This window comes from Phycomyces blakesleeanus (assembly GCF_001638985.1).
Source record: "Phycomyces blakesleeanus NRRL 1555(-) unplaced genomic scaffold PHYBLscaffold_16, whole genome shotgun sequence".
In the NCBI taxonomy this organism is placed as follows: domain Eukaryota; kingdom Fungi; phylum Mucoromycota; class Mucoromycetes; order Mucorales; family Phycomycetaceae; genus Phycomyces; species Phycomyces blakesleeanus.
Genome location: NW_017265149.1, coordinates 574117 through 596526, shown reverse-complemented (window position 1 = coordinate 596526; position 22410 = coordinate 574117). Strand labels below are relative to the sequence as shown.

General features: G+C 34.8%; 6 protein-coding genes across 6 annotated transcripts; 4 read left to right on the top strand and 2 right to left on the bottom strand.

Annotated features, from left to right (window-relative positions):
• The first annotated feature begins 996 nt into the window (after window positions 1-996).
• Window positions 997-3519, top strand: PHYBLDRAFT_187737 (hypothetical protein). The gene is made up of 10 exons (XM_018439419.1): window positions 997-1185; window positions 1300-1373; window positions 1442-1479; window positions 1551-1767; window positions 1834-1920; window positions 2007-2056; window positions 2140-2147; window positions 2240-2427; window positions 2514-3015; window positions 3096-3519. Exons 1-10 carry the CDS (start codon window positions 1064-1066, stop codon window positions 3415-3417), a joined length of 1608 nt encoding a protein of 535 aa, XP_018289311.1. The 5' UTR covers window positions 997-1063; the 3' UTR covers window positions 3418-3519.
• Window positions 3520-3916: 397 nt separating this feature from the next.
• Window positions 3917-5039, bottom strand: PHYBLDRAFT_147772 (hypothetical protein; the record flags this gene model as incomplete). Its single annotated transcript, XM_018431948.1, has 4 exons — window positions 3917-3971; window positions 4061-4171; window positions 4307-4539; window positions 4707-5039. 4 exons carry the CDS (start codon window positions 5037-5039, stop codon window positions 3917-3919), a joined length of 732 nt encoding a protein of 243 aa, XP_018289310.1.
• Window positions 5040-5213: 174 nt separating this feature from the next.
• On the top strand, window positions 5214-7870 carry PHYBLDRAFT_182194 (hypothetical protein; the record flags this gene model as incomplete). The annotated part of the gene is made up of 6 exons (XM_018438586.1): window positions 5214-5226; window positions 6454-6537; window positions 6618-6779; window positions 6834-6958; window positions 7071-7274; window positions 7432-7870. The coding sequence occupies 6 exons, from the start codon at window positions 5214-5216 to the stop codon at window positions 7621-7623; spliced, it is 780 nt and encodes a 259-aa protein (XP_018289309.1). The 3' UTR covers window positions 7624-7870.
• A 607-nt stretch (window positions 7871-8477) lies between these two features.
• PHYBLDRAFT_78431 (hypothetical protein) lies at window positions 8478-9651 on the top strand (the record flags this gene model as incomplete). Its single annotated transcript, XM_018443365.1, has 2 exons — window positions 8478-8964; window positions 9044-9651. 2 exons carry the CDS (start codon window positions 8478-8480, stop codon window positions 9649-9651), a joined length of 1095 nt encoding a protein of 364 aa, XP_018289308.1.
• Window positions 9652-14710: 5059 nt separating this feature from the next.
• On the bottom strand, window positions 14711-16539 carry PHYBLDRAFT_66456 (hypothetical protein; the record flags this gene model as incomplete). The annotated part of the gene is made up of 7 exons (XM_018441643.1): window positions 14711-15109; window positions 15289-15540; window positions 15637-15648; window positions 15754-15834; window positions 15952-16053; window positions 16168-16250; window positions 16314-16539. 7 exons carry the CDS (start codon window positions 16537-16539, stop codon window positions 14711-14713), a joined length of 1155 nt encoding a protein of 384 aa, XP_018289307.1.
• Window positions 16540-20421: 3882 nt separating this feature from the next.
• PHYBLDRAFT_66457 (hypothetical protein) lies at window positions 20422-22347 on the top strand (the record flags this gene model as incomplete). Its single annotated transcript, XM_018441644.1, has 1 exon — window positions 20422-22347. The coding sequence occupies one exon, from the start codon at window positions 20422-20424 to the stop codon at window positions 22345-22347; it is 1926 nt and encodes a 641-aa protein (XP_018289306.1).
• Window positions 22348-22410: the final 63 nt, after the last annotated feature.

The following is a 22410-nucleotide window of genomic DNA, read 5'->3' as shown; positions in this document are numbered from 1 at the left end:
TTTATATTGCCAGTCATGAGCTGTGGAGACTCTTCTGTGTTACCATGGTTTTTTTGTTTTGTTTTTTGGATAAATATATATTTCAGAATCACAAGTATATTCAATACAATAAACCCACCTTTACCAAATTATACCTATGATATTGATATTATTATGTGGATAAGTAGGGGATCCAGGAAACTCACCAGGCAATTTAGGCATCAATTGATAGAAAATGAAACATATACATATATTCTCTTTGCGGTAATCTTAATAATCCAAGGTTTAAATGGTTTTTGGGTTGTACAGTTTGTAAGGATGATTTTCTTTGCTTATTAATAAAACAAATGTTGTTCCAAAAGTTACTTTTTGTTTTTTGGTGAACTGACCACACCAGATATAATACTATTTCTTTAACAATACTATTAGCAATTAGGAAATGGGCCTGTGTCTTTGTCAGATATATATATATATATATATATATATAATGGTTTATTCATTCATTCATTCATTGATTTAAATTAACCTTGGATAAAAAAAAATATTATTTTATTTTATTTTTTTGGTCCTCTTGGTTTTGTATCACCAGTTCCACAGGCACTCTGATCTCATCTTTCAACCTTTTCTCTCCTCTCCCCTCTTTTCTATATAAATATTGCAACATAGCAACAGATTAGTTTATGCGGGTCTCTAAGAAATACAAAATATTATTAATATAAGCACCCATTTATATAATATATATATATATATAAAAGGTAGTATTAATACTAATAATAATAATGATGATGATGATCATAATGATCAAATCGGTTTCAAATCAAGAAAATATTAGATAAAATTAAAAATAAACCCCGACTATATACATTATATACAAGTAAAAAGTAAAAAATTTAAGGTATTTAACAGAATCATTTATATATATATATATATAATTATTTGATCTCCTTCCTCCCTCCTTTATATATATATATATATCAATTTTATTTTATTTATTTCCTTCTACCCCTTTCTTTATATATATATTTTATAATAAACTTTCATTTACATATATATATATATATATATATTTAAAAGAATTGTATATATGACTATGGAACTTACAGAGAAGATAGACAGTGATACGCAAACAGTTATCGATGTCGACTTGGGTTCAAAGCAAGACACTCAACCTATAGATCGCAAAACCCTAGTGTGGATCATGGCATCGCAAGTAAAAAAAAAAATAAAAAAAAAAATACGAGACTCATTCAAGGAATCTCATCAAACTAATCTTGAACATAAAAATGAAACCAATATATACAATTTTGTTTTTTTTTTTAGACTGTGCGTTATTTCATTCTTGGCTGCCTTTGACAATATCATTGTTGCTAGTAACCTACCTCTTGTAGCCTCAGGTAAATCGAGATATAAACAAAAAGATTAATAATCAATGATTAATAATCATTTTCTTATATATATAAAGAATTCAATGCATTTGGATTGTACAGTTGGGTCAATACAGTAAGTAACACATTGTCACTAATATATATATATATATATATAAGAAGTGTATTTAAAATAAAGAATATCAGTCTTTTCTTTTGACAGCTTCTACATCACAGCCGTTGTACGCCAAGGGTGCAGATAGGGTTGGGCGAAGGACGTGTCTGTTGTTTGCGACATGCTGTTACCTCATAGGCACTGTGCTATGTGGCGCGGCCCAATCGATGATCATGTTGATCGTCGCACGCGCACTGTCTGGTCTTGGGATAGGTGCATTTGATAGTCTAATGAAGATTGTGGTTGCTGGTAAGATCTAAACGAATAAATAAATAATTAAATCTAATATTATTATTATTTTACAAAAAAAAAAAGATTATATCCCAGTACGTTATATCGGTCTCTATCAATCACTTCTTGGAATCTCTTGGGGTCTTGGCTACATAGTAGGAGCTCTATTAGGTAAATACTATCCATTTATACATCTATACTTGTAGATTCAGTATAACTAACATGAGCTTTATCTAAACGTCTTGGTTTAATATCAGGTGGATATGCAGCTACAGAATCTGGTTGGCGTACTGTGTTTTGGATGGCAGTAAGTCTTTTTTTTTAAAAAAAAAAACATGATAAATGTCAACATACTAACATTTGATTTTGACGTTTGTTTTTTTTTTTAAGCTTGGCATGTAAGTATTATATATATATTATTTAAACTATAATAATAATAATGTTAAATAATTGCTTACAAATATTTCTATTTTTATATGTATGTATGTAGATCTGTGGTTGCTCTTGTCTTGATTTTCTTCTCAATTGAAGGCAACACCCGAACTGGAATAACAGCAGCAGGAAGAGAGGGAGTCCTGAGTCACCAACTAGCCCAGCTAGACATTGCAGGCATGGGATTGTGGATTGCAGGAATTGTTTGCCTTGTTCTTGCCTTGAGTTGGGGAGGAACAACCTATGGTAAAATATACATCAATCAATCAATCAATAATCTGCCTATCTGACAGCCTTTAATTTTTCTATTATATATGTAATGAATATAAAAGCATGGAACTCGTCTATAGTCATCTCATTGCTCTGTGTCTCGGCCGTTCTTTTGGCCATCTTCTGCGGCTGGGAGTACAAGTGGGCTGCCGATCCGATCATACCTCACACAATATTCACCAACCGAAGCACGGTCCTGATCCTCATTGCTGCATTTGCATATGGCGGCTGCTTCCAGTCCCTGATGACCTACATCCCACTCTATCTGTCGGTGATCCGCAAAGAAGACTCGATGGCCACAAACCTCGAGCTGCTCTGTCTGGTCTTGCTGGCCTGCATCTTCAATGTCCTGACAGGCTTTGTGATCGTCCGGACCGGCCGCTACACCTGGGCTACCCGACTCTCGCTCGCAATTCTGGTCCTCGCCTGTGGTTTGCTCCAGTTTCTAGCCAAGGATTCTAGCCGAGGATTGATTGTGGGTCTGATGATTGTGACCGGCATAGGAAGTGGAGGCATGATTAACAGTGAAATCATTACTGCACAAGCATCTGTTTCAATTGAACAGTAAGTTTTTTTTTATTTATTTTTCTTTATGTAAATGCTAATTATATATATATATATATATATATAATATAATATAAAAGTGTGCCTGTCATGGTTGCATTCATGACATTGTGTGACCAGGTGGGTGGCATTACAGGAATTGCTGCCCAGGGAAGTATATTGTCCAACCGTCTTGCCTACAACCTCTATATCTTGGACTTGCCGGGCGTCTCGGCTCCTCTTGTACGCCAGAGCTCAGACTACCTCTGGTCACTGCCCTTGCCAACCCGAGACATTGTTCGGGAAGCGTACATGGAAGCTGTCAGAATGTCATTCTGGGGATCAACTTCATTTGCTGCAGCAGGTCTGTTGGCCGCTCTGGGCATCAAAGCCTATGTGATGCGCACCCAGATCCATACCTAAAACACATACAACTATCCTTTGTCTATAATACATCGTATGCTATTCATGTTGTGTCTATTTATTTGTGTTTATAGATAAACTAGCTGTATACCCATGATTATTATTTTTTGTTTTTGTTTTCTTGCTTATTCTTGTAATTTACACTTGACATGTGAAATTCTCCCTCCCTCCATTAATTTTCATACTTTTATTTGTAATCTTTAAATTATTATTTTTTATATTTATTTTCAAAAAAAAAAGAAAAAAAAAAAGAAAAAGACTATATAGATTTGACAAAATTATATATTTCAAAGAGGTTTAAATGAGTCTAATGAAGTAGATTCAAAGAGGTCCATTTTTCTTGCTTGCTTGTTTTGTTTTATTTAATAATATGTATAAAATTATTTTTTTACGTGTAATTTGTGTTTGGTAGTTGTGGCTCTTGATCTTCATTCATGGTTTGTCTGTTCTGACTTCCATATTCAAACAAAGATATGATTATCTAGTATGATAATCCTACTTATTTGTTGACCTTTTTCCACTGAGTGTTCATGGCCAGCAAAGATGTAGCCATACTATATATAAATTAAATAAATTTATATTATATTATTATTTTTACCCCACATTCAAAAAAAAAAAAAAAAAAAAAAAAAAAAAAACTTACCCAGCCAAACCAAGGATACCTTCATCCAAAGGAAGGATTTCAAGACCACCCAAAGGAATAAGGATATCAATAGAGTCCTGAAGGAACTGGTAGCGAGTAGAATAGGCATCCCTAAGTAATATAAAAGTATATATTAAGTCAAATCAAATCAAATCAAATCATACAACCATTGATTCCCCTCTTCATGTCAATAAATACTAATAGACCACTCTTTTATAAATAATGAAAAGAAAAGAAAAAACTTACTTTGCCAGTTGCTTCTTCTCTGCCTGTAATTCAGCCAAACGATCGACCGAGTCTTCATGCTTGGTGGCCATGGCCTTGGCAGACTTCTTGAGCATCTGGGCGCGGACCTCGAGCTGCTTGAACTTGTAAAGTCCGGTCAACAGAGAGGCAGTCAGACCAGCCAACCAACACTTTGAACCAAAGCGAGTAATGGTCTTGATGTTTTCCAACTTGTAGAACTTGATAGTATTGGCCTAAACAATATATATATATATATTTAAAAATGGCATTGTTAGATATTTTGATTTGAGTTGGTTTGATTGCTCAAACTAGGTAAACCATCCCCTTCTTCCTCTTCCTCTTCTTCCCTTTCTTTCCTTCTCCCTCCAAAAACATAATTTATATATATATATATATTTACCAGGTTGGCAGCCTCACAGCAGTAGTAGAAAAAGTAACCAAACTGCTTAACAAAGGTACCGGCTCGGATAACTTCATCTTTGATAGCCAGACTCTTGACACCATTCTGGGCAAACTCGACAGGCTTCAAGAGACGGAAGAACTTACGACCAGTACCGAGACTGCTCTTCAAATCAGCCCAACGCTGGATGGCTTCCTTTGGTGCGCCAGTACGGAGCAAGTAGAATGCATAGAAGCGAGCAAAGTATTGAACCAAGCGACAGGCTTTTTCACGACCAGCTGTGGTGGCAAGGTAACGGTTGAAGGCTTCGATATGTGCGTGTGTGATGGCCATAATTTTGTTTTTTTATTATTATTATTTTATAGTACTAATATATATTTATATATATAAAAATGTATTGGGTTGTGAAGAAAAAAAAAAGGGAAAGATGATGATGATTATCTTTTTTTATTTTATTTTATTTTATTTTTTTCTCACAAATAAAATAAAATAAAATAAAATACAAAAATGGCTGTATCACGTGAGAAAGGATTTTTAATCTCCTTTTGCTTTTCTCTCTCTCTCTCTCTTTATATACATATTCAATCAACTACTTTGAAAATAGATGATCAAGCTTTAATTATTTCATCTTTATATTTTAGCTTTAATAAAAATAAGCAAACAAAATAAAAAAGAAGTTATTTAAACTATTGCATTTGGCTCAATGCATAAATTAATGAATAAATGAATAAGCCAATCAAACTTAATAATAGTTTGTCTTTATTAACAATAAATCTGGTGTAGATGGTTTGCTATCAAAAAAAAACCCAACAATGCAACTAAAATATAATATAGTATAGTATAGGTAGGGTTAAATAGATAAGAAGCAATAATACTTTAGAAAGAAAGACAAGGGTGAGTAAGTGTGTGAATAAGGGGAGTATTGGATAGAAGGAGGGGGGGGGGGGGGGGGGGGTTCGAGTCTATATAGGTCAGAGGGCCAGATACATTAATCGTCAGACTCGTCATATATGTATATACACAGATGTGGGTAACTTATTGTTACTACTACTGCTATTATTGTTGGTGCTGTTACTATGGTAATGGTGATTACTGTAAAGTTACCTGGGGAACCCATTACACAAACATTAAAGCGAAATATAATATAATATAATAAAAATTAAAATACATATTTATTATTTATATACTACACAGGCCTGGCAATAATAACAGTTACTTATAAAGAATTATAAAATCAATTAAATAACATTACTTTATATAGAAGAAGCCATAAATATATATATACACATGAAAACGTGAAAAGAGAGAGAGAGAGAGAAAATATGAAATACACAGGGGGGGGGTATGGGGACAGGGTTCCAATTATATATATATATATATTTCATGTTTCAAAAATAAAATAAAATAAGGATTGAAATATTTATGCGTACATAAATATATATTGCCAAATAAGAATATAAAATAAATAAATAAACGGAATATATAAAATTAATATTTTATATTCTACAGCCAACATCTTCAAGATGTACTTTCACCTACTTCTTTATTGAAAACACTTCTTATTTTTACATGTCATAATATTTGGTCAATCAAGGCCCACTCCATTATCCCAATTTTTAATTTATAACAGTCACGTTATTTTTTGAACTTTAAAAGAGCCATATTTCAAATTTTAACGCTTTTATATTTATATATATATATATCTTTCACTTTCTTGTTCTTTTATTATTACTATCATTATCATCAGACATACAAAGAGAAACCTCCCAGTTTAAACCACATACAGACGTACAGCATCTGCTGGTGTCCCTGTTCAATGGTGACAATCCTTGTCAATCATAACCTGCCATACACAGCGGAACTTCAGACCTCTTGAAATTTCTTCATACCATCTCACTTGACTTATCATAGTATCTGGTCACTTGCCTCCTCAGGTTTTTCAAGGATGTCAGCAGCAGAAACGGCAAGACTTGAGTAAGATCCAAGTTTCTATAGAGTTTGCAAGAGCTATAGCCAAAGATTCAGAAATCAGCCTCGCCATAATGATTCGTTCCTTGGGCGCGACTACAAACAGTTGATGCAAGTTCTCCCAAACGTTATGACAATGCTTTTTTTTTCTGGAAATAGCAAATTTCGAACTTCTCACCAAGGCTCTCCACGGAGTTGCTAAATTGTCATCTTTGTTGTACATGCGCGGAATAAGTGAAGGCTTTGATTATTACATTGTCCTGATAAAACATGCTGTCAATGAAGTGACAGACCTGCTCCTTGCATTGGACATACACATAAAAAAATAAAAAAAGAGCAAGCACACCAAGCAGGATCACACCTTCAAGCCCAAAGTTCACCTCCTCCATCACATAGCCAAAGACATTGCTCGTTTCGGATCAGTCTCTCAGATACGAGACAGAGAATGACGAACAATTTAATAAGTTCATCCGCCAGCACCTTTTCCAAACAAACAGGCAATTAACTTCTCGAGATGTTGCTCCCAGATTTGGAAAGCAGATTATTTGCTGTTATATTCGGCTCTTTCGCACATATCTCACTTTGGTCGGGGAAGATAGTGTGAAGAGTTAGTCAATATGTAACGGTCCTCCTATGTCCCCACTCATCCTCTTGGTCACCTAAACTCACTCTCTCGGTCATTCTCTTCATCCATCTCGGTCATTTCCTACACGCAAACTCTCTCTCTCATTGTCATGGTGCGGGCCATGGTAATGAGAATGTGATGACGCCTTTTCTCCCATCTACACTCATTGTCTTTGCGAGGTACATGACAATGAGTTTGGATCCTTTCCTCCGGTCTAGCTCAGAACTTCTCCTTCACTCTCGGTCAATCTCTACACTATCTCTTTTCGTTTTCGCTGCACTCCAGCATGTTCTCCCATCTGTCTCCCCATTGTTTCCTGTTTGACTTTAGGTCACTTCCCCCCCCCCCCCTGGTTGAGCCAAGAAGCCTTCAGATCTGTCCTATCTCTTTGCGAAGACGTGGCTACAGGATGTGCTTTCTTGGGCTCTTCCCATCTCACTTTAGAAAATTCAAAAATCTCAAAAAAACGTCATATAACAAATAAAATCCAAAACAAAAGCCGTGACGTCCTCTTTTGCTTCGCAGCAATAGAGGCTCACCAACCGTCTTGAGCACAAAGCTCCCTACAAACAAAAACTATTTGCCGTTATTTGTGTAATGGCGGATATTACAATGCGATGAGGGATATAAATAAAACAAGACAGCAAATGGTCAAACCAAAAGAATACTACATGCAAAAGTATCAAATGATACCTAGCAATAGTATTGAATGAATGCATATACACTCCTCCTGCCGTAACTGTTAATGTGCATAACATTATTGTTGTTCCTTTTGGCCGTCTCCTGGAGATTCATGAAGAAAAAGAAGTTGAAGTTATCCAAGCTATAGACATTCACTTGGAGCATGGCAACAATAACAGAGAAATGCTGCCTAATGTTGAGAAATTTGGTGTGTTTTGGTGGATGTTAATGAACATTGCCAAAATCGCATAATAAAGAAATAAATATAAATTTATCGCAGTTTAAACATATTACAGACGTGATGAGATGCTTTTTTTTGTTGACATATATATACCACGTAAAATCTATAGTATAATTAAAATGGGATTTAATTTAATTTAATTTAATTTAATTTAATTTAATTTGATTTGATTTGATTTGATTTGATTTGATTTTACTCCCTTTCTTCCTTTATTTATTTTTTTATACCATTTATTCATTTTTGTGCTCCATCAAATATGCTTAGAACTGAACAAACCAACAACAGCAACAACAATTACAGAAACATCATCCCCAAAAACAATAGCAATATCAATAACAATAGCAATAGCAATAGCACTACTGGTGTGTTTGTTTTGGATCCCACTGCCAAGCCTATTTCTCATAACCAAAGGTCATGGTCTAAACCAGACGGTGGCAAAGACAACATGTCAGGCATCCAGAGACTCCTACACTTCTTACTCAAGAACGGTGGCGAAAACTTACGAAAATATCTTGGCAAGACTATAAATGGAAACCCATTTAAGGCCTCTAAGATCAAAACCATCATCAACTGCCGCCAGTACTTCCTTGAACAAGGAGTTGTGAGAACAACTAGTCAAATCAAGACTAGAATCAACAAACTGGTGACTATGCAGTACCATGATGCTTATAGAGTGTGGAACCTGAGAAACAAAGGCTCTGTTGAGTTTGATGATTCTGCTAGTGGAAAAAGAAAATCCAATAGTAAGTTTAACATTCAAATCATCCACACACACACATTGATACATTGATATTAATATTAACAATAATATCGATTAATTAGGAAAATTAGACCTTATTTGCCCACAGTTTTTTGACATGAAGATCATAATGGACACAATTGAGACAAAGTTTCCAATGATGCCAAACAGCAATAGCCCAATTGCATCTTCCGATGATGAAGCTGATGAAGAGAATGATGATGAAGAGGCTGATGAAGCTGAAGCTGAAGCTGAAGATGAGACCGTCATAGAAGTTTCTAATAGACCTCTCCTTTCAAAAAGAGATTCTCCACGATCTTCGTCCCCTTCTTCCTCTTCTTCCTCTTCTTCGTCCCCTTCTCCTTTTACCTCCTTGAAGCCGCGTGTCAGAGGTTTGGGTAAGAAAAGGAACCAAACTGTTGCTGAGATTCTTGAAAGCCAAGAGGAAAGTGCGGAGAAGAGATTCAGGGTATTTGTAGAACGGATCAAGGATTATCATGATTCAAGGATCGCCCTTCTTACAACTAAGTATGAGAATCACAGGAAGGACAGATTGAATAAGGAGCGAGAAGACAGAGAAATGGACCGTGCGCTTCTTTTGATCAAAACCAAGGCCGAAGTGTTTGGGTGGTCTGAGGAAAGGTTTGATGAGGAAATTGCAAAGCACATCAATAAAGAAACGTCAAACTGAGCTGGTTAGCAACACTTTTTTTTTATGTACAAGAGAATTAGGGTCAGAGTCAGGATTAGGGTCATGGTCAAAATAAGAATGAATGTGTATCATAAAGTAATTCTCTGATACAATATGTTCAGTTGAGTTTTTGAGACGTTTTAAAAAAGGGATTTTTTTTTGAACTTTTTCACCTGTCTACACCAAATATATATATATATCGCTTGTAATGTCTAGAACTGTCTGTGTAGTGTAGAGTGTCTACCAAGTCATAATGATTTCTGTAGAATGGTGAGACTATTTTCCGGTTCGGACCTGCATCGTCTGTCAATTGGAAAGAGTGATTGATGAAAAAGCCATCAAAATCTATTTAAAGAAAAGGATCGATTGAACTTGCTAGGAAAGAATCGTTATATATAAAAGAGTGGGAGAATAGCCAAGAAAATAAAATAAGCAGGGTCCCATTAGAATGAGAAAGCTCGATTGTCCACCCTTATTATTATTTTTAATTTTTTTTTGTGGTTTATTTCGGATCACTTTGTGCACCCCAAGTTTTTGCCTTTGATTATATATGGGATTTTGGTGTGCTACACTATAGTCAAAAAAAAAAAAAGACAAAATAGGTAACTTTTATAAGATTTTCATTTTTTTTGTTACAAGCTTATCAACCACAGCCAAGTTAACCTGGTGCTTTTTTTTTCTGGTATCTTTGTTTTACTTTATGAATCCTTTGGCCTACTTTAGAATAGTGGGTTTTAACAGAAAGAAGCGATTATTGCCTTAACCATCAATGCATACATAAACACCATTACACTTGTATACAATTGTCAATAAGAGTTTTAGACAGCAGTGTCCCCAACCATTCAATATACGCCTACAGATAATTACACCAATTAAACATTTACTTTTTATTTTTATTTTTTGGTTTAAGCTACACGATAATGTGTTTCCAATTTGGTACAAAAATAATTTGTTAATTATCTCTTTCTTCTTCTACTTCTTCTACTTCTTCTACTTCTTCTACTTCTATTTCTTCTTCTATTTATATATCTTTTTCCCGTGGCTTGTATCAATTACACGTACTATGTACAAGCCAAAGTCTAAACCAGATCTATATCTCACCGCATCAAGGCAAGGCAATATGTGGCAATAAATATTTGTCTTTTCTTTTGCTCTTCTTTGAAGTAAAAGATTGCATATTGGTGCCATTTTAATCAATTGAAGTGAATGATGACAGCAATCTTCACTTGCAAGATACTAGATATATTGTTAAATATATAAGTACAAAAAGTGAATTAATGAATGAATGAATGCTTGGATTGTGATATATATACAATTAACTCTAATTGCCGCCAAATTTAGCATGATAGGTTTAATCCAGTAATTCAATATATATATATATATACATACATATATTTTGACATTTGTCACAAAGAGCTTCTTGCCGTTTTCCGCTAGTTTCTTTCACTTTGTCTTCTTCTTTATTTCCCTCCATTTTTGAGATATGCGATCGACATATATCGTTTTTTTTTGTTTCTTTATTTTTAAACTTTTATTTGATTTCCTATTGACATATATAGAAATTTTCCTTGTCTCATAGATTATACTACTAGGCACATACCATTATGATTATGATTATGATTATTATTTAAATTGAATATATTAATATAATCAAAAGTAGTATACATATATATATATATATATATATATATAGTAATAACAACAATAATCAAATAAAAATATTGTCTATATACTCAAGAAAATCTATAATGTAAAAATGTAGTTAAAACGCAAAAGCCAAAAAATAATGATATAAAAAGAGCTATTTAAGCGTCAATTTCAAAATAGATGACATTTACATGGGTTCCAGTAATAGAATAAACCTCTCCTTAGTTAAGTATTTAAATATATATATATATATATATATATATATATATATTACCAAAAATATAAATAAAAAAAAAACCCTGTTTTTATTTATTTATTTAATTATATAATATTATTTTATATAGGATGGTTGATGCCTGGCATCTGTGTAATTTCTTATTCGAGATTGAGGTTACTTTATATATTTATATATAAGGAAATTGATGTGCCAAGATTTGATATCTGATTGGCTCACATTAATATGTATACAAATATAAGAGTTTAGCCAAGTGTATTTTTGTTTTATTTATTTATTTATTTATTTATTTAATATCTGTGTTCATTTATAAACTTTTTTTTTGTAAAAAATAAATAAAAAATAGTGTGGTTATCTAACATGTATTTTTATATTTTCAACAAATACGATTGAAGAAAGATGTGGTTGGTTCCTATGCTTCAACCGCAAGTATATCTATTAGATGTATATATATAACAGTAATGGCCTGGAACTTGAAGGAATTCCTCTTGATATTCTAAAGGGAGTGAAATGGGGGAGCGGTGGTTGCATTGCCACACTATCAAATGCCACATAAAGCACAAGTCTCCAACCAAGGAAGCCCAATTTGGGTATCCGATTCTTGAACGCTATTACAACTCATTTCTTTGTACCACTAAAATAGAGAGACAGACAGACAGAGGCAGAGAGATTGTTATTATTTTCTGTTGTTTTCACTTCTTCCTCTCATTTATTCTTTCACTCCTTCAAGTTTTTTTTTTATTAGTAAAAAAAAAAAAAAAGTAACGAAGAACAAAAAAGAAAAAAGCCACACCTAACGTTCCTTTTTTCTTTCTTTCTTTCTTTATTTCTTTATTTCTTTATTCCTTTCTTTCTTCCCGTTTGTTACCAAGACAACCCATTACACTCCCTTCCATTTCCCTTCCCTTCACTTCCATTTCCTTCCCTTCCCTTAACTCAAAACTTCATGCACCCTCCAAATATACCTAGCGTGCTCTTTACTCTCTCTAGTCTTGCTATTGTCCAAGCAACCCCTTTATGGGTATCTGACCAATCTCACCGAGAATGGCTAGACAAAAGAGCAGACCCTGCAGAAAGCTCGGATGTTACCAATGGTAAGATAAACTCAAACACAGTTATCTTTATATTCATTCATTCATTCATTCATTTAGAAACCAAACCCAATCAATCCAAGCCCGCCACATCTCACACAACCACTGCCAAGAACGAGGCAACCGACCATACTCCTACGCACACCCCTACGCACACCACCATCACCACCACAGTTATTAAAAAGACATCTCATGCTGAAACCCAGAAATCGCAACCGACTGTCGTAAGCTCACAATCGACCAAAAAAGCCAGCGCTAGCGCTACGACCAATGCCACCCATACCACCAAAGTATCTTCTGCCAAACCAAAATCATCGACTACTGCCAAAATCAGCGGATTTCCCCTGAATCCTGTCGTTGAACCTTCCACACCTTCGTCAACATCCAACAACAATAACAATTTGTCCAATTCAGCAGCCAATAGTAGTAATACCGCTGCTGCTGATAGTAATAGTGGTATTTCGTCTGGTGCGGTGGCTGGTATTGTCATAGGTGTTTTAGCGGCCGTCGCTGGTTTGGTGGCCCTGGTCATGGTCCGTAGAAAGAAGCAGCAAGCCCGGAGCCGCGCTTATACTTCCAAACCCGATCCTTTTACCATGGGTTTCGGGAGCCACAACCCTCCTCCTCTCCATGAATCCGTCTATTCTGTTAACCAGAAACCCATCACTCCTCCTACACCCTCGTACCCCATGGCCTCCGCCTCGATGGCTGCCGTCGCCCTTCCTGTTCAGAACGTCATGCCAGCCATTCACGCTTCTTATACTGCCGAATCTCTTCATACTCCTAGTCCCATCTCCGCTCTTCCCTCTTCGTTTGAAACGGATAGACCCACTAGTGGAATGTCGATGATCACCGCCAATACTGCCAATACCAATACCAATACCAATACCAATACCAACACTAATGTAACTGCAGGTTTAGGTTTAGGTTTAGGTGCAATGACCGCTGCGGGCAGTGCAGTAATGGCTTACTCGGATCTTAGCCCACCAACCTCACTTGGTATCTTTGCTGTCACAACCACATACACACCCACTCTTTCAGACGAAATCGACATTCAGCCTGGAGACCAGGTCGAGGTCTTGACCGAGTATGACGATGGTTGGTGCCAGGGTATCAATCTGTCTCGAGGAAATGCCAGAGGAGTGTTCCCTAAGCATTGTATTGATTATTCGCTCTTGCCGGGTAAAGAGCAAGACCATCATAGAAGCATGTTGGAACCCGAAATGTCGGAACCCGAGCGTTCCAAACGTGTTAGTTCGATGTACATGTCTTTCCAGGCACAGGACAAAATGAACGAATAATTATACATATAAATAAATAAATATATATATATATATATATATATATATATATATATATATATATATATATAATGTTGAATATTTCTTATCAAATCACATACTTCTTTAAAGTTTAAATGTATGTATGTATGTATGTAAGTATATATATATATAAAATAAGGTACTTGTGTATTTATAATTATATTTATATTTTATATTTATAAATATATGTATATCTTTAGCTTATTTACCTTTTATGTTCTTCTCAACATTCAGTACGTATATTTGATTTTATTCATTTATTTTCAAATAAAGAGCCAATGAGATATGCTATAGATTATGAATGTTGTGAATATAAAGGATATACAAAATGCGTGTAGAAAAATTCTGTAAGTAGGACAAGGTGTAACTTGGTTAGATCCTCTCAAAAAGGCAGATCAACCTGTCTTTCTTGTACTCTATACTCTTTTTGTTTTCATTGTTGCACATGTTGACCGAATTGCTTTTATTCTATATTCTATATTTTTGTTTTTTTTTTATCTTATTTGTGTGTGTGGCAAGACATGTTCCTAATTTTCTGATGTTTAACAAATATTTTCATGAATTGCCCGCTTTTATCATAGAGCGATTCACCAGATCAATTGAAAATAAAACAATAATATAAGATACTATAAATTAATAAAGAGTAATCACTAAGAATAAGAATATTGACCATAGAATTATATAGGAACAAATGCCTAGTCATATTATGACAGTCAAGTAGGAGATATTGCGTGCTCCCAAATGCACATATAAATGTATATTGCTTATCCAGAATTTGCTATACTTTTGGTTAGAGATAAACTGCTTTCGTGCGACCTTGAAGGAGATGAATAATGGCTGTCGAAACTTGGCTGTTTGTAATCGATCTCCAGATTATTGGCAGGTCGGTTGGCTACATAGTACCTGCTTTGGTAACCAACAATGTCTAGTGGAGTTTCGGTGGATTGTGCGTAGGGTGCCAAGTCAAACTGGGATTTCATGTCGTTCTCTGCTTGTTGCACAACAACGTTTTGCAGGTTCTTGGGGTCGATCTGCTGTGAACTCTCAGCTACGGTACGGTCAATCGGTTGATTGACTGACTGGTTGCTGTAGTTCTCACCAGGGCTGGTCAGACTACTAATTTTACTATCTTTAGGCTTTTTGGTGGTTGTACTAGAGGTTACCTTTACAAAAAAAATCAATTATACACACACAGATAAATACATACATATATTCATTAATTATTAATGAAATTATACTAGCAAAAATAATAAACTTTGTTATTTGTATATGTAATTGTACATTGTACACACACACACACATATATATATATATATATATTTATACTTATATTTATATTTACCCAGTGTACGGTAACAACATTGATAGTCACATCTACTGTACAACAGCTCAAGCAAAACAGCCCACGCTCACGGCCATGGAAAACAAGGAGAAGCACAAGATTAGCCAGGGAAGCAAACAAACACACTATGGACGCCACCATAGTACGTTCGGCTACTTCATGAAGACGGGACATTTTCCAGTCTATAGTCAACGTCTTGCTACTTTTCCACAATGGTTTTACAAACAAGATTGTCATATAAAAGTTAATAAGCTAAATCCCAACAAGAATTAATATATGTATATAAAAAAAAACAAAGCAAACAATTTTAATCCAATATTTCTTTCTTTTTAATTTATCTGCGCTTACAAAATCATAAAGCTACAGAAAAGAAAAAACCGGTTTGAGACAATTAGCTTTTTTTTTGCTTCCTTCTTATTTTCTGTATTCACAATTTCTTCTTCTTCTCCGAGATCCAAACCTTACCATCAATGGAACACTGGCATAGGTCTCTAGTCCAATAATACATTCTCCTGTATCTTTGAGTTCGGCAATGTGAAAAACAATCTACGTTAAAAAAAAAGTACAAATACAATAAAAGTGCAGATGTGTTAATGTGTGGATATTTAATAAATAAATATATAAACGAGTGTTTGTTTGTTAGTGGAATATTGTTAGGCTTACCATAAGTGAAAAAATACCAGCATAAGGAGTTAAGAGTAAGCAGTGGAACCTATAGATTGGTGTTCTCCACCTCGACTGCCGTACAGAAGAAACCACCCACACCTTTTCGATTAACCTTAAAAAAACACACACATAAAATCCAACCACACAATAAAGGGATGTTAGCATATGTAGTACATGTGCAAAGATAATATGGATTTTTTTTTAACTCTATACTTGCCACCAATAAGTAGTTAGTTTTGTAGCAGAATAAAATATATCGCAAGCCATGATTGATAGGTAACAGGAAATGTAATTTCCTATAGACACACATAAATTATACACAATTATACACAATTATACATAATATTATTATTTTTTACCATTGTTGGTAGAAGTAAATATCATGCTTGACGTGGTAAATGACCAGGAGAATAGATAGAGAGCAAGGACCAGCCACCTTGATAACGACAGATATTTATATTGGACATTGTAAGACTTGATTCCAAACAGGAGGGACAATATGCTTATCGAACACATTGATATGATCTGAGACGCAATCTCGCTACCGTCAGGTTGAGGCGTCTGTATAAAATATGGAGATTCCATTTCTTCTTCTGTATACATTTACAGCCAAAGATAAGAGTATTTTCCTTAAATATATTCTCTGTGTATTATTTGGATATCAAATTATTAGTATCTCTTGAAGACAAGAGGAAGAGAGAAAGAGAGAGAAAAGCAATTATGAAAATATAACTCGAGCTTTCCTTCTTTTCTTCTTCTGCTTAAAATAATATCTATATTTATAAGTATGAAGCACAATGCCATTTAATTATTTTTTTTTGTATATATACATTTTACCCCTTAAAAATCATACGTGACTTCTAGGATGCTTTCTTGACAGTGTTCTAGGTTGATTTCTTTAAAAGGAATGGTAATACAGACAAGTGCTAATTCATATATTCCCAAAAAAAAAAAGAAAAAGAAGGGGTGGGTGGAAAGAGAGGAGGGAAGGTATCGTTAAATTTAGTGCCCTAAATACAACCGTTAGTAAAGCATCCCAAAGCTTGCATGCAGCCCTCTTTAGTTACCATGAACACCCCAAATTTCATCTGTACATTTATTTTATATATAGATATATTACATAGTACCCTTAGTTATCACCATTGCCGTTAAAGATCAAGGTATAGGTATGCAAGTCAATTATGGATTTTAAATGAACACTCACTGAGCTTGTGAGCTTGTGTGTTACAAAATTTAATTATAAGCCACCATTTACAGGCATCAATCTAAAATCGAAACAATTACCGAGCAGGAGTATAACACTGAAATGGACATAAGAAAATGCACAAGCTATTAAAGATATCAAATGGATCTATTAATTAAAACTGTATATTTGTCACTTTAGATAAAATATACATTACAATAATTACACCCTGTGCTATGCATAATAGTAATAAAAAAAGAAGAAGAAGAGAAAAATCCTAAATATATATATGTTTGACAGCCGTCAACTATCAATAAAAATTTAGTGTATCTGTAGTCATTTTACACACGCATAAATTATGTACATACACTGCTTAAAGAGAGAGAGAGAAATGTAACCTAATCCTTGATTTTTAAAGACGAACAAATGTGCTTTATTTGAATTGAGATAATGTTATCTTTCTACCGTACACAGGTAGGTGCATAGTTTATTGATAGTGTATTTAAAGAGTAAATACAATTATTAGTAGTTTTTTGTAAGCAATATACTTTATTAAAACATTTTGACAAGAAATTTACAAATAATTAATATAATAATAAAAAGAAGATCAAACTGCTTGGCTTTTGAAAAAGGCAACATTGCAGACCTAAATTCGAAATAAATTTAATAAGCTTTGAAACAACTTACTCTTGATAATATATTACTTGTCCCGAAAACCCTATAATTAACTTGAAATTCCAAACAGAAAAAAAAATATAAGATATCACAATTGTGCATCTAAAATGTATAATATATTAATTCCAAAAAAAAACAAACTTTACATTAATATCAATTAACCAAGTAAGAGCTCCCCTCTTTTGTTTCCAAAGTTCTAGTATAATAACATAGTTGATTTAGTTGGAATATATAGCATAATATACTATTATTTTCCAGTTATCTAGATGTATATTACTGTCATTGAGACTATAGAGCCTTTATCAAAAAAACAGAAATGACTATATTAAATAGACTGTATACTGATTATAGAAGTAAAGAAATGTATATTTAATATTATGTATAATCAATTCAAACAATTTACTGAAATCTAAAGGCAAGCCCTCTATCATATATCATAAAAGAAATCAATACACACCAATCTTTTACTTCATCTTCTAAAATAGTAATGTGAATATTTGGATAGCAGTATGTATACTAAAATAAAGTCATTAATTACATATATCACACAAATAAATTCAGATCATAAATAGATAAAGCTACCAAAGAAGATAGCATACCTTTAAGTACTTTGAATAATTCAATACGTATATTAGCAATTCTTTATATACATACATATATACATATAGTAGAGTATTAAAGGCCAGGAATATTAAAAGCGGTAGATATATATCTCAAGTACAATTAAAATTCATTATACAAAGAGATGTAAACGCAAAGAAACTTTCAAAAAGGCACTACATTATGTGAATTAAGTATGATTTCCTTATATATGATGTGCTCTTAGACACACCCTTAGATGTTGTGAGTATCTAATATATATATATATGTAGTCCAAGTCACATAGGATATACTTTGAATATTTCTATGAAGCCACTAGGATTAACCTAAGCCAAAGTGCCAATTTTATACACAAAGATGTTTATGGCTTGGATAGTGTGTAGGCTATACAAATGATATTTTGGTATTCTTATATCAAGTGAATTATATCATTGTATTGTTTTTCTTTTCTTTTGGGTACTTATTTATTATTATAATATTATCTTTCAATCTATCTGTACACAAAAATTATGAGATTAATATGACTTGACTTTAATTATGCTGTTAATATCACTGAGCTTTATCTTAAGATATACTATTATTTATTGTGCATTTGAATGAATATGGTTAGCAGTGAAAGATTACGGCGGAAATAGTGCTATACTAATTTATTGCAATAGAAGAAAATTATATTATCTTTTTCTTTACAGCAATAACAATCTTACATTGTATAGATAAGAGAAACTTGCTGCATTAATATTGTTTCCAACTAAATGATAAATAATATTTTACTAATTTCTTTTTCAAAGTAGTATTTAAATTATACATATAAATGAATTAAGAGTCATTCTATAGTGCTTCCGATAATATGTGTTTAGCATAGACATTAAAGATAACAGTTACTACAATTAAAAACATTCAAGATAATCAAATAATTGTAGAATTATCAAACAATATTATTGTTCGTATTATACGGTCGAGCTGATATTGTATAAAAGACAGTAAGAAAGCAACAATGAAGCTGCTTGTGTATAATATTAAACCAGTAAATTTTGCGTGAAGTTTGAGACAAAAGTCCAGGAATAATATTAGTGAAATCAAGTACTTTTTCTCTTTATTTATTACTGATAGCATGTCAGTATTTAACTAATGAAGATCTTTATGAACATAGCTCATCTTACATTTATCATTTCTCAGGCCGATCAGAGTACACTAGTTGATACAAACGTGTATCACTCCATCTTCAAGATCTTCCAATACCCCCAACATTTTTCTACTAATAGTCATACAAATCATGTAGACAATTTTTCTGTTCTTTAGTTTTAATATCATTTATAATTCATTCCAACAACATTTTTGCTAAGAAATACACGGTCTCTTCAAAAATGAAGGATCTACTCTCTTAAAAAATTGGTCGATCTAATCATACTATCACTAACTTTAAGTGATAGGCACAAAATATTTTTCTTTTGCTATAACATTTTGCAAATTGGCTGTCTATATAAATCACTGGTTTTCTGCTTGTTTTCCTTGAGTTCATATATTTGATTACATTATATAAACAGAGCACAGATCAGCTTTAAGTAATAAAAGAAAAAAACCTCTATTTCTAGATATTGATTAACTATTTGGCTATAATTTTTTTTTTTACTTATTTGCTTCAACATTCTCTTTCATTTTCTAGTACTTTTTAAAAGAAAAATTCCACTGCTTTAATGCACCGACACATTTTTAGGCGATATTTAATTCAATTTTTTTTTGGTCTTAAATTAATGTTAGCTGTTAAAATTAAATTACTACTCTTTACTACATACATATCATTACGGAAAGAAGTGAAAATTGAAAGAAATACAAAGAAAAACTCCTAGCTACATTCTTTGCTCTATGATTGAATGAGTAATGTAGTAGCTGTCACAAAGAAACAGCAGTACCATCAACAAGGAATGAGATAGACAAATTGTCTATAAAAGAAGCATCAACCTTTCAATTTTTTCATTTTTTTCCATATACCTCTCTTCCCGCGATTTCTCATGATTTCCTATCCCATCCAACTTGCCTTGCAGACTTTATGTCTTGCCTCAGCCTACTTTTGCGCACTGCTTTTTGCAGCTATATCCTCTATCTCAGTCCCCTCTGTGTTTAACATGGGCTTATTCTCAAACAGGATGAAAGTAATCCACGAAGGTAAGACAGCTATTGAGCACTGTAACATCAACACAGATACTAACATTGACCATATGTCAGACGATGAAGGTTGCTTGCAGTCTTTCCGTACTTCGTCGGAGATATTTTCTTCTGGTTCCTGCCGTGGTGGCTCCCTTGGAGACGCCTTGAGGCCTATATCTTGTTTTGGTGTCTCTTCGGAGATTAATGGTGCCGGTGATGTCGAAGGTCTTTCTAGTTCTACTTCCGTGAATCAACAGAACAGCATCTGCCATCGGATGAACTCAACAGTTTGTGAAGATGACAAGCGTTCCCACATGGAACAAGTGGCGTACATTCCAGTGCGTCATGAGAACCAGGGACTCAAACGCTTGGTCCGAACCAGACTCCCATATTATGGGGAGGAACTGGAGGAGCAGATGTTTGAGGTGCTAGTTCCAAAGGCGAGCCCTTCTAAGCTCATTGGATCTACTCCAGAGCCGTTGAAAGACGGTATCCAGGACGAACCACATAGCATTTGCTATGATAAAGTCCATACCAGTGTTTCTGTAACTGTGTGTTCCCTTGCTTTGCCTTGTTCCCCTGAGCAAGGATCATTTACTGAACAGAAACCAAGCTTTTCTTTGGTTGGTGAGCTTCCTTCCTCTGGCCAGGAGATGATCCTCATAGAAATTTCCAATCTGGTATCTCTCTTTGGCTCTATGTCAATCGAGGATACTAGTGAAGACCTTCGGGCTGGCCAGAATCTCTCCGTGTACACTGCCCAACAAGTGGGTGCGGCTGGAGTAGAGATGGCTTCGGCTATGGAGGACTGCTGGTACGGAGAAAACACTGTCTGGTCGGAGGAGGTTCCTCAGTGTCCTGCGTTGGTCGGAGGTCTTTTTGCCTTCGGGCAACAAGAAAGCATGGACTTTGTGTCCACCTTTGACGCTCCTTTGGAGCAGATGCTGACGGATGCAGATGAGGAAGATACCAACTGTGCAATGAGTATAATCTCTGAGCCAGAATCTTCCGAAATGCTTGATGTCGAGTATGCCGGTGTCGTTGTTGCAGGCGTCTCCACAGCCTGCTGGTACAACATAAATGACGAACTAGCGATGGTTCCAGAAGACTTGTATGGCGACAGTCTGATGGACCTCGCCGTCGAGGTAGTTCCAGGGATCAAGGGCAACCTTGATCACTACCAAGATGATTGCCTCATGTACTGGGATGAGAGCTTAGTCTCAAAAGCCTCTCCCATCATGGCGGCTACCATGTTCTCTGTTTCTGGTGCTACCACCATGTTTCCCGCTTCTGGTGCTGCCACCAGACTTTCTGTCTCTGGTGCGGCTACCATGTTTCCGGTTTCTGGTGCTACAACCATGTTTCCTGCTTCTGGTGTGGCTTGCCCATTCCCACTTGAACAGGTAAACATTACCAACAAAGGCGCGACTTGTGTCCCACAGCAAGTTGCAGAAGATCTCGTGGGGAATCCAGAGGAGGGTCCAAGACTACCATCTTCCCCTCTTCTCCCCGGATCTGATTCTGGTGCTGGCCTTCCCGGCCAATCTGGCATGTTGTTGCCAGAGAATAAGACACCAGAGCCTACCACAATTCCTGGTGTTGTGGCGTGGCTGACTACCGCTCCCGAGAGTCCAGAAGAAGTCCTAGAAGGTGAAGAAGATGATGATGATGACGAAGAGGACTCGGATAAGGGACACGAAGATGACGACGAGGGCGTCACCCTGCAAGACTCAGTGTTGGCAGATCTCCTTGCTGAGTTAGAAGAGAGTGACTTTGACGATGAAGCATGAGATGCCAGGGTCAGCAGGCGGTAGTCAGATTCCCCTTTACGTTCGGTTCCAATTGCTCGCATA

Excerpts from the sequence above, each read along its gene's own strand:
- PHYBLDRAFT_187737 (XM_018439419.1), top strand. The coding sequence starts at position 1,064 with ATGACTATGGAACTTACAGAGAAGATAGACAGTGATACGCAAACAGTT. Across the intron at positions 1,186-1,299 it reads CTAGTGTGGATCATGGCATC|ACTGTGCGTTATTTCATTCT; the intron begins GCAAGTAAAAAA and ends TTTTTTTTTTAG. Across the intron at positions 1,921-2,006 it reads CATAGTAGGAGCTCTATTAG|GTGGATATGCAGCTACAGAA; the intron begins GTAAATACTATC and ends GTTTAATATCAG.